The 12,165-nt window shown below is 40.3% G+C and overlaps 1 protein-coding gene across 5 annotated transcripts in view; it reads right to left on the bottom strand.

Annotated features, from left to right (window-relative positions):
* Positions 1 to 3,307: 3,307 nt before the first annotated feature.
* Positions 3,308 to 12,165, bottom strand: part of pde4d (phosphodiesterase 4D, cAMP-specific) — a 212,401-nt gene continuing 203,543 nt past the window's right edge. For all 5 annotated transcript variants that reach the window (XM_074669551.1, XM_074669550.1, XM_074669552.1 and 2 more), the window contains 9 exons: positions 9,969 to 10,062; positions 9,279 to 9,454; positions 9,007 to 9,105; positions 8,737 to 8,901; positions 8,418 to 8,517; positions 5,763 to 5,917; positions 5,465 to 5,587; positions 4,343 to 4,525; positions 3,308 to 4,220 (listed from right to left, as the gene is read on the bottom strand). In XM_074669551.1, the coding sequence (XP_074525652.1) occupies positions 3,705 to 4,220; positions 4,343 to 4,525; positions 5,465 to 5,587; positions 5,763 to 5,917; positions 8,418 to 8,517; positions 8,737 to 8,901; positions 9,007 to 9,105; positions 9,279 to 9,454; positions 9,969 to 10,062 (1,611 nt within the window). In that variant the 3' untranslated portion in view covers positions 3,308 to 3,704. The remainder of the gene's footprint in view (positions 4,221 to 4,342; positions 4,526 to 5,464; positions 5,588 to 5,762; positions 5,918 to 8,417; positions 8,518 to 8,736; positions 8,902 to 9,006; positions 9,106 to 9,278; positions 9,455 to 9,968; positions 10,063 to 12,165) is intronic.

Below are 12,165 nucleotides of genomic sequence, written 5' to 3'. Positions count from 1 at the left end.
GGAACAGTTGCAAGGAGGAAAATAAATATTCATGGATATTTTTTGGGTCAAAGCTTGAATACCTATGACACTTAATACCTCATAAAACCACAATTCAGACTTTTTAATACTTTTTAAGGGCCTCAATTTTCCCAAAATTGATTTATCAACTTTTTATACTTTTTAAGAGCCCGCGGACACCCTGAGTATAGGGGTTAAAAACACTGCTCTAACTGATGCATGTAACCAAAATAAACTGGGCAGACTGACTGCTTTAAGTGAGAAAAAATTCTCGCTGTGAAATCTTCTGTGAAAAATTGTGAAAAGCTAAATATAGAGTGCTTATTTGAGAGTAGAAAGTTTCCTCTTGTATCAGTGAAAAAAACATGGCTCCTCTATTTCTCACACAGACTTAAAAACCTAAGAAAAGATGACAAATCACCATCAGGTAGGCAGAATCAACCCATGCTTTTATTTAATCCATTGCATATAAAAACTTTTTTTCATAGTTTTTCATTTTTTTACACAAAGTTGTATGATCTACAGTGCTATCCAATAGACTGCAATTAACAAGGAATCCAATAAAATAACGTTTTGTCTTGTGAAACTTCCAGACAAGTTGGCATTCTAAAGACATAACCCAAAAAATAATTGTCCTGAAGACCTTTTTTTAAAGTTACAGTTTGTGTTTTTCCTTTCATACCATAAAAATAGAACACATAATGAGAAAAGAACCCACTGTTTCCATTGGTCCAGGGCTGTTTAGAATCTACAGTATGTGTGTCAAAATAAGAGTCCCTGCTCCAGGGACAATGATGCACTCACCCAAACCCTTATCTTACCCACCCACCCACGAAATACCCCCCTTCACTACAGAAACATACTAAACCCTCCTCCCCCTCTACAGGCAGAAAAATGTCAGTGGTTTTGGATATTGCAAGTAATGTGAGTGGAAGTGTGGGCCGAGCATAGATAAGCAACACACCGTCAGTGTTTCAGCCATAATTAATGCAGCAGTGGCTGAACATGCAGGTGTGTCTCTAAGCCTCTGTGCATCGTAGGTTGTGGTCAAGCTGCAACTTCACACTCCTGCAGCACCCTCTTCAGTGTTTGTAGCTGTGATCCAACCACGAGGAGGCAGAAGACGCTGCAGAAACTCTGAGCTACTCCAGCGTCTTTATAACCTGAATGGTTGTCACATCTTTGAGTGTGTTTCAGGGCACGAGGAGTGCGGAAGTTGTGCACACCAGGTCTACAGCAATTTCAACTCTTGGACATCCGGCTATAGGCCACAAATCACTCAAGTAGTAAATCTCAAACTCATGGTTGGCCTAAATCCCTGCAAAAGTCTACACTGGCAACATATTTCCCAGTGCTGTTAATAGAGCAATCTGTGTTTGGCTGTGATAGTAAAAAGGCAACACGTTCAATTTCACTACAGGAGATCAGGCCAACCTGAGCTGCAAAGATTCACTAATGCAGCAAAAGAGAACTAGGAAATGAAATAGAAAAAGAAAGGCTAAAAGGAAATGACATGCGTTGAATTTAAGGCACAGCCCATGGGCCAAGGAACAGTTTCTTTTTAAAAAACAATTTGGCTTTCCCCCTCTCGTCACTGAGCTAGTTCTCAGGCAAGCAAACACGTGGATGATGGATCATTTTACACTGAAGCTCGTGTGTAAGAAACATTCTCTCAACAAGAGGTACGTAATACAGCCACACCATCACCAAAAGGGATGATAAGAATCAACCATTTACAACAAACGGCATTATGATAGTAATAACATTAATAATTATATATTATATACAGCACAATAAATATATGTTTGTAAACAGCGATAAAACCAGAATCTTTTTATTACAGGTAAGGGCATCGGGTGAGGATGAAAACAACAGAGAAAGAGAAAGAAAATAAAAATCTTGGCACAAAATGAAAGATTAAATAAAAGGTCTGAAATGACACATTATTAAAACAAACACTCTTAAAAAAGCAGTGTGCAGTATTTCAAGTTTTTTCTGTTTTTTACATGTGGTATATCTTATGTACACAGAGAAGGGAAAAAAAGTATTTGGGTTTTGTAACTGGCAAGCCTGTACTGTGGTGTATGCTACAGTGAAATATGTACAGTACCACCTTTATATTGCAAAAAAGACTCAATGAATAGAAAAATAGAGCAATAAATAATAGCATGAGGTGTCGAGTGAAACATGAGAGACGTGGAAAAAGGAAGAGACCTTTTAGGAGAAAAAAAGAGTGTTTTGGCAAGTTTAAACATATTAAGAATATTAAAGTGGTGATATAAGAATATATCAGTGCATTAGAGGATCTACGTAAAGGAGAGTCTTCTCTGATGACGACTTAACGGAGCTGATTGTCTTTTAAAAAACAAAACAGCAAATGGGTTTGATGTGATGTGAAAAATCTTTGATGAGGATAAATTCAGGGATGTAAAATGAAAAGGCTGGAAATGAGCGAGTGTGCAGCTGTGGCTAATGAAATCAAATCAAGGTGAGGGGAATAAAAGCTTTTAAAACATTGATATCAAATCACCCCAGTAGTTTTTATCACCATGACTATTTCTGTATACTCAGAACACGAATCAAGCTTCTAAAAAAAGGTGCTTTTTGTATCAACTACAAAGCATTGCATTGTCTCAGGATGTGTTCAAAGAACTGCAGGCAACGATAATAAAATTCAAAGGCTTCATCCACACCACAAACGATTTTCATTGAGAGTAAAGCATAAGACTTCAGCTTCTTTATCGGTGAAACGTTAATAAAAATAAAGGCTATGATGAGGAGATCCCAACTTTAAACTCACAGAATGAACCAAAAAGGGATGTAGTGGTTTGGGAATCGTAGTATAAATGCTTTTGGAGCAAGTGCAAACACTTCAGAACACTCCTAATGTAATCCAGCCATCACACTGAATATCTGAGACACACTTCACCCCATTGGTTCCCGAAAGTTCTCGAATCTTCTTTGCTAACAAAACAAAGCCTAAGATTGCAAAAGTAAAGTCTAGAAAATATCTGAATCTTACATACAGTACGATACAAAAATTAAAGAGGTCTAGGACAGCGTCACAGCTGTCGAGATTTGAGCTTTGTATCAGTCAGGTTTTTCAAGGAAGACTTCCACATCAGAAATGTGTCTCGAAAAGCTCCCCAGTGTGCTGCAGCTTTTATCTCTGCGCCGTCCCGTCAGGTGTTCAGCTGAACGGCAGCATTAAACGCCTCCTAATTCGCAGAGGTGAGGAAAGGACCGAATGGAGAAGGAGGAGGATTCTCATCAACACACCGAAAACTGTCTCCAGAGTAGAGCATGGGCACTTAATAAAACAGAAACACTGCTAAACTTTCAGGCAAGGCTGAGACGAAGCGGAGGGGACTGGATCTCATGAGTCGTATGTCAAAAATGTCCACGTCAAAAATGTAAGCTTATAACGGAGAGAGGTGTAAAAGTGAAATAAAGACACACCACTTCAGTACAAACGGGAATGGAAAGGAGGTTTCCTGAGTGCAAAAAAACTTGAAGAAGTACCGGTGGGCGTGTCTGAAAGCCGACAGGAGGAGTGGTCACAGGGGAGAGCAGCGCACGCTTTGGAACCATAAACATATGGATGTATAAAAAACACAGACAAACTCCACAAAACCCCAAAAATATTCTATAAATAATCTGTCATTACTAAGAGGAACAGTTTATCAGGTGCTGTCCACAAACTGCTATGTGTGGGGGCTTTTCTCCTTCTCCTTCTCCTCTTCCTCCTCCTCTTCTTCAGCTACCTCCTCCTCCACCACACACGGCTGCAAGCAGAGCGTCTCCCCCTCCTCCGGTACATCTTCCTCCTCTTCCTCATCTTCCCCCACCTGTTCATCCAAAGGAATCTCAGTGGATTCAGAGTCCTGCGTGCAGAGCGTTTTAGAGTCAGTACAGCTGTTTTCCTCCTCCTCTTCTTCCTCCTCTTCCTCCTCCTCCTCCTCAGGCTGGCTGCCACTGTCTTTCTCAGTGTCTGACTCCCCGTCCTCCTCCAGGGTGAGCTCAAACTGGAACTTGTCCCCTCCTGGGGGTCGAGTGCCGTCTTCAGGCTCGTCCAGGGCAGGAGAAGGGCTCTGGGGGATGGTGCTTTGGTACCACTCCCTGTTGTCCTCCAACGTGTCCAAAATGTCCTGGGCGTCAGGGTGGACCAGGTCAGCCCACGTCTCCCACAGAGGGTGAACAATGTAGTCTATGAAACCAACCTGTGGGATGCACAGGAGGAGGAGACATTGATCAGTGTGTCTTCTTTCAATAATCTATAGTGCGCTGTGTTGTCCTAATTTGTGTGTGTTTGTGTGTGTATGTGTGTGTGTGTGTGTTTTACCTGGCTCTTTTCTACTGAGGCGTTATGTTTGTCACACATGGGGCTAATCTCCATGCCCCGCTCCCTCTCCCGGTCTCCTTGGCTGAAGAACTCCTCCATGATGCGGTCCGTCCACTGTCGGTACAGCTGCAGAGGCTTGGTGGGATTGCTTAGGTCTGCACAATGCACCATGTTCTGGAGGACCTGAAACACAGCAGACAACAAGGTTTCAAACAATGGTTTCCATGTGACTTCATCCATTAGCTCAGGGAGTTTCATTTCTGATTCTATTTCGGTCAACACTGGATCTGAGCTATTGCTATGGATGGTTCTTGGAGCTAGAAGTGGATATACCCAGTGGGTGGGGTGAATAAGCATTGCTATTCTCGTTAACGATTCACGACCAGCCAAACTCTGACACACACAATAATTGTGTGATCTTAAGAAGACCCCCACTGCCTTCTCCCCTGTTTTTATTGATATTCAAGCAGTGCAAATTATGAACCAGCACCAATTTCTTAGCACTTTTATCCATAACAAACTTGTATTTGAGCATCAGGTTGATGCTGTTTGCTAAAAGACTCATCAAAGAAAGTATTTTTATCGTAAGCTCAGTGCTTTTAATGTCGACACGACTCTTATGCAGATGTTTTACTCCTGTTTCACTGAATCTCTGTTAACTTTTTTAATAGTTTGCTAACAAGTCTGAAAAAAAGACTTCAGGCTATTGTGAAGATATGCAGCAGGTTGTGGGCACATTTTTTGAGCCAGGACCTTCAGCAAAGCTTGGTCTATCATGGCTGACTAGTGCCATTCTAGAGAAACGCCTGTGAGAACCGGCCTGCTTAACAATGCCACATAACACCAATGTTTTTATGATAAAGAAAATCTTATTTTACCAACAGTGAGACTATCTCGCTCTCACTAACACAAACTCAATGGGACAAATGTTTGCTGGGGTGATAAATACTTGAAAAGTGTGATCATTTACTCATCTCGTTCTGCTCTTCTGACCACATCAAGGGACATCTGTTCAGTATGTCTCTGGTTACATGCATGATCATGTCAGTCTTTCAATATTGCAAACCACAGCAGCACTGAGGAATGGGGTTTTCTCAAACTAATCCATGACTTTACTCTGACCTGTATCCTGTCGGAGTAGTTGTCCAGCAGCAGGACACCGGAGCTGGTCACCTTCTTGGTTTCTACCATTGTTTTCAGATCAGCCAGTAGATTCATGTGCTTGGACATGTCTGTTGCTAGCACCTGGAAGAACAGACACTGGTTAGTATTCACTTTGTACAACAGTGATCGAACCATTCCATTTATTGTTTTTACTTGTAATTCAGATAAAATAAGATAAGATAAAACTTCATTGATCCACAGGGGGAGTTTATTTCTATATGTACTATGAAGAAGAGATGTAAATCTTTTCACTCACTATGTCAATGACCATCTTTCGCAGTGATTGTCTTTGTTTTTTGGTCAGGTTTTGGAAGATGTCACAGTTCTCCTCTTGTAGAAGCTTAAAACCGACTGCTAGATGGTGGTTCTCCAACACCGATGAGTCATTGTACATCAGCGCTAGCTCCGAATCTGCACAAAACACACAAAAGATTATTGGATGTGTTCTGTTACAAAATAAAACAAAACACAGCATGGGGTTAAAAAATATCATAATTTTACTTATCTATTTATTCAATTCTCTTTTTTAAAATCCATCCATCCCAATCCAATCCAAACTAGTTTATTTTTTATAGCTTAGAAACTGTCTATAAATATTTATATTTACTTTTTTTTTTTTACTTGCTCTGGCCTTCTTGTCCTTAGTATCAACTTGAGTTTTACTGAACACTAAAAGTTCTTGTTTTCAACCCTCCTGAGAACACTGTTACTCTGACATGCTGGAAAACATATTTCATTTTTGTACTGAATATCATTTTAACAAAGATAAATTAAAAAATGAAGAAAAAGAATAGCATAAAATGATAAATATAGGCTGATTTTAACATAATTTATATGCAACAAAGTGCTTTTCCACGTTCTGTATCTGCTGCAGCTTCACATGTATCATCCAGCTCTTGCTTGGTGACTGGCAGAAGAAAGCACCAGAGGTTTCCCCCTTCCTCAGGTCATCCAGAGGACCTCTCTCTGTATTTAGATTGTCCATTAAGATGCATTTGTCTCGGACACAGAGGAGCAGAGCAGCTGAGGGGAGAGTGAGGATCCATGTCTGACAGAGGATCACTCTGGTGGCTCCTGACAGCGATGACTCACACTGCCTGTGCAGGGATTCCCCATGTGGGCTTATGGGAAGCACAACACGTTTATGCATTTAATGTCTAGACTGCACAGCGTCTTGTCTCTTCTGATAGGCCTTGAGTAACACCCTTACGTAAACTCACAATCATAAGAAAGGTCATTTAAAGTGACGCCCAGAGGATATTAGCTTAATTTGCTTGTGTTTTCCACTAAATTGTCCAATCAAGGTGATATTTGTGGCACCTTCAGCCATGAGTGGGTGAGTCAGTTAAAGCAGAGCAAGAGCAGAGGTTGAGCTGCTTGCCTCAGCACACTCAGGTTACAAACACAAAAACATGAGCCCAGCTAAAAAGCCAAGTTCTCCCATTTCATTACTATCTTTTTTGTCATCAAGCATTGTCTGGTTTTGTATTTATTTATCTTTGCATTTTTGTATTCATTTTTCCAGATCTGAGGCAATTACCTCCACCAAGGAGGTTATGTTTGTGGGAGAGTTTGTCAGTTTTTTTGTCTGTGAACAACATAGCACAAAAAGTCACAAACGGCTCTTGATGACATTTTCAGAAAATGTTCAAAATGGTATAAGAAAAAAATGATTACGTTTTAGAGGTGATCTGGATCACTGTCTGAATCCAGGATTTTTTTCAAAAGATTCTTTATCATTGTGAGATAGGGCTGTTTTCTGTGTTTATGTGTATATAACTCCATGATAGGTGGTTGGATTGCTTTGCAAAACAATAAAAGACAAGGTCACAATAATTTCTGACAGATGTCAAAGTCCAATCTAGATCCTGGCAATATTCTGGATACTTAGATCTGGAATATGAAATATGTACTGGGTCATCATAATTTTCAACACTGTCAGGTAACAAGTTATCGTACAAACCTGCAGCTAACACCAAATTGTAGCAGACAGTCTGCTGAAAGGGAGTATAACATTAAAGTAGGACTAAATTGTTGTGTGACAATCACAATATTCTTGGCGGGGTCTGCACTCTTTGACTGCTTTTCTAGTTTGTCTTTGTAATTTCTGCCAACGCTTACCATCTATGTGAATAGAAAATAGTGCATTTTAGAAGTATCCAAAGCAAATCTTCCTAGACAGGGATTTTACTTTAAATTTTATTTCTCTATGCATTGAACAATAAGGACTTGAATCAGAGTGATGAAATCAAGAGTGGGTATGTCATCTTTATGAGCCAAAGCAAGGTGCATCACATCATGAAGTCTGCCATTAAAAAGGCAGTCGACCTAAGCTTACAAAATGTTTAACCAACATTACAATTTAAAAAATAGACAGAAAGTGATTAAATTTCAAAATAAAAATCTAAAAACAAAGCTAAGACTGCTTCATCGCAACAACAGATGCAAAAACGCAACACTAACCTCTACCTATGTGTGTCAATGCTGGAAAATGAATGTATAAGAGAGGTTTTTCTCTGTCTGGTACAAAGGATGTTGTGTTTAAGGAGAAGATCGTCTCTCAGAACAATATCGATCCCCTCTTTGATCTCCTCTGTCTCAGACTCACATGTCAAAGACCTTCACACCTGACTTAGCATGCATTTGCTGGTGGAAATGTCCATGTGCCTCTACCTGAAGTCAATGGATGTGGTGTGAGTTTTGTTTTTTTTGCCATGAATTTGCTTAAAAAATGCCCTCAAGTTTCGTTCATATTTTAAAGAAAATGGTGTTAAATATGCCAAAATTGCATGTGTGCTAGGAGACAAAGTCTACAGGGTTTGTTCACATCTCATGATCAGAATATGAGTGTGTTCATGACACTCCAGAGGTTCTTACGTAGCTGTTAACTCTGTGCTTTATTTAGACTTACTGGTGTTGATGAGGAACTGGTTGGAGACTCCAGGATGGTCCACGTCATGAATTGCACTGGCAAAGATGGCAGCTAGGATCTCGAGGTCTGTGAACACAGCCTGGAAGAAAAGAAGTGGGTGAGGATGGGGAAGGGGTAGAAACAGAGAAGGAGGGAGGGAGTGATGAGCCAATCACATCGCAGGACAAAAATATCCTCACGAGTTAGAGCCATTGATTGTACTCTGAGTATGAGTTTGATTGAAGCTGATTGTGGGAGTGCATGGTGAGTTTGTGCAAAGGTCCATATGTATGTGTGTGTGTGTGTTTGTGTGGCTGACCTCAAGGGCAGGGGTGGATAGCAGCACGTGAGTTGACTGGGTGACGTCAGCAGCATGAATGTTGTTATGGTAGGCCACATCTCCGTGATAATGGTCTTCTAAGGTCATCAGGTATGTTATAAAGGTGTCGAGTGGAATTTTAAACGTTTTTAACAAGTCTCTCTCCTGCAAACCAGAAAACACAAGAAGGAGTTTGTCACCATAAGATAATATCACAATTCGATAAACATTTACTTGGACTGTAGGATTAAAAAAAAAGAGATGTTTTACCTGGAATATTGTGTACATCATGACTGTCAGTGGCCGATTCCCAGAGAACTCTGAGATTTTAAAAACATTAAGGCCCCATTTATTTACATGCTCCAACTCCTGAAAAAATAAACCAGAGACAATATTAAGAAAAAAATCCTTTGTGCCCTCGTCTGTTTTGTTATTTCTCAAGCTTCTCAAAAATGCACCAACAGACACTGAACACAGCCTTTCTGAGGCTGAGCAGTGTGATTTAACGTGTGCCTTGTCTTTCCCAGGCCACCTAAACACACCTTTGCAAGTTCGTCCTCAGTCTCCGTCTTGACCCCGAAGCGAGGTATGTTGGAGTTAGTGAGGCTGGAGGAGTGTTGCAGCTTTTTTACCCCGCTGATCTGAGACATGGGCTTGTTCTTCTTCTCTTTCTCCTTCTGCGTCTGAGGGGACGGCATTTCCACTTCGTGCTGTTTGTCTACAGAGGAAAAAAAAACAAGGAGAGAGTCAATAAGGTGACGACTGAGTTTTGTTACACAGTTTATCAACAGCATTAAATGTGGCCCACAGTAAAAACAATTCACAGATCTCTGTTGACTGTGTAATGCATAAATCTGTCTACTTGACACTTAATTTCTGCACAGAAATGACTGAAAAATACCTAAAGGCTGCTGTGTGACATTAAGTTCTACCAGTAAGGTGAAAAACCAAGAAATATTGAGCACAAATAATTAAAAACTTAAAAAAGGAAAAAAAGAAAGCACAGGCATCAAAAGACTGAGCTGTTTGAGGAAGGCTTTGTTTTTTTTCTGCACAATCCTATCTCATGATTCTTTCAAATAGTTTCAGATAAATACTTTTTTTATTAAAAGCTTATTCTCAATGACGTTTATTTCACAGACACTACATTCACCTTTTCTATTTTTTCACAACTCAGGCAGTTTTTGTTTCAAGCAAAGACTAGTGAGTCTATCGGTCTCGTCATCACTCACCTAGGAAGGTGCTGGAAATGAACTCAGACACCTGGTTCCCTGAGCGGCTCATCTCCGATAGATGAGTCAGCTCCCGGTTCAACATCCTTTTGAACTGAGGGAAGGACAAACACGCACAGATTAGAGGGAACTAAGAACTCTGAAAGACATACATACTAAATCAAACATGTTTTAATGCACAGGAATGTTGAAGGAGAGCTGAATGAAGTGCTAGTTATAAATGTTCTATAGATATTTCTGAGGAGGAAAAGAGGCAATCAAGTGTTTATAAGGATTTATGAAATTTCCAATCATGTCACAGGAACTGTACCCAGGAATGTCCCCATTTCTGGGGTAAAACTCAGAAACAAACACACAGAGCAGTCAGAGGGCTGGCGGCAGAGATGGACATCACAAGTAACCTATTTTTTTTTTCTTTTTTTTTTTTTTCTTTTCTCACTGCCTGCCGCCCTTGATGTCTCCTGCCTGTTTTCTTCCTCTCTCTTGTGTCCAATTACACTGGTTGTCCCAAATTCAGCTCATGCTCCTGATTTAAAGACAAAGTGATTGAAGTGGAGGAGGATGCTTAGAACCAGGCATGTATTTAGAGTTACACAACAGATGACAAAAAAAAACAAAAACCTGGAAGAAATAGCTCCCTCTGTGCCTGACTGCAGCCCAAATGCACAATGTATGTATATTGATTAATAATAGGAATCAATAGTGATCACTTAAATTAGACCACTACAGCACTGCTGAGAGCTTACTACACAATTGTGTTCTGACAGCCTATTGAATAACACCCACGGGCATTCACAGGGTGGCTTTTAAAATGGAGACACAAGAGGCGAAGGACCATCTGCTGTGAGCTTTTGAGAGCCCGTGGAGTATAAAAGCACCAAATACAGTCCTGAAGAGGCTTTTACTCATATTTATTAAAAGAATACATGTGCTAAAGCTGGAATGGGAAACAGGTGTGACATAAACTGTTTTTAAAAATGAGAAATAATCAACAGCCATGTTGTTTTTAATCAGTAGGCTGGATGAGAATGTAAGGTCAATGAAATTAAAATTACAAAAATGTTCAACATTTACAAAAAAAGAGTCAAAATATTTAAACAATTTGTTTTTTCAAATTCAGTTTGTGGCTTATCCTCAACCCAAAAAATATCATAGATACATGATATAATCTGGAACAACCACAGCTAGCCTCAGGGTTGATGTCCTGAAAAGACGTCACAGAGCTCCTACTGTCTCTAATCCCATCTGGAAAAGTCTTTTAAGGTAAGTATCGGACAGTTTACGCGTGGAATCACAGTGTCTCTGCTGTCAAATCCAAATCAAATAAAAAAATATATAGTAAATTTTATATTTTATTTTCATCCATTCTTATCTAACCTTCTAAAAGTGAAGCACAAACACCATTATCTCTCCAAATCACAGACATACAAATGATCCTGGTACAGAAATGACACGCCTAAAAATAATCTCTCTTTCTGTGTAGCTCTCAACTCCACCAGACTCTGTGAGTGGATCTAAATAAATCTCATTGTAATGAAAAATAAACAGAAGTGATCAAATTACTCTAATCCCAGACCACATCTTACCTTTATATATCCCCAAGACACAGACAGCAGATAATTTGCTTCAGGCATTTTGACAAAACAAAGTCAATCCAGAAAGAGAAAAATGTTGGGTAATGACGCCTCAAAACAGTTCTGTTGATAAAACGTCTACACAGTCTAAAAAACAGACTCAGTCCTTAACCTCAACCTGATGAGGCTCGGTGTCATTCAGCCGTTCAGAGTCCGCACATGAAGCATCATGATCCTGTCTCTGGAATATCCACGCAAAAGATCCCATGTCCCAAGAAGAAGGCAGGAAAACCAGAATCTGGGAGATGAGTGGGAACGTGCCCCCCCAAATATCCGATGAGAGCACATCGTGACCACACAAACTGCCATGTACACACACACAGTTTCACATACACACACACACTCTGGCAGCAGGACACACTGCTGAGGCTGTGAATAATTGATGATAGTGCGGATGCTTGGTAGATGCCAAAGCACCAGGACAGCAAAAATGTTTCTGTCAACAGCATCCAAACAGAGCTGGCTGCCTGCTTCTGTGTGTGTGACACACGCTCCCATGTGAAGCACACAGGCTGCCCCACTTGCTGTGTCACACAACAGCAACCAATCAGAGTCCAGGCATC

This window comes from Halichoeres trimaculatus, unplaced genomic scaffold (assembly GCF_033239565.1).
Source record: "Halichoeres trimaculatus isolate MK-OKI-2021-1 unplaced genomic scaffold, fHalTri1.1 fHalTri1_scaffold_5, whole genome shotgun sequence".
Taxonomy (NCBI): Eukaryota; Metazoa; Chordata; class Actinopteri; order Labriformes; family Labridae; genus Halichoeres; species Halichoeres trimaculatus.
This window is presented reverse-complemented; position numbering and strand designations above follow the sequence as displayed.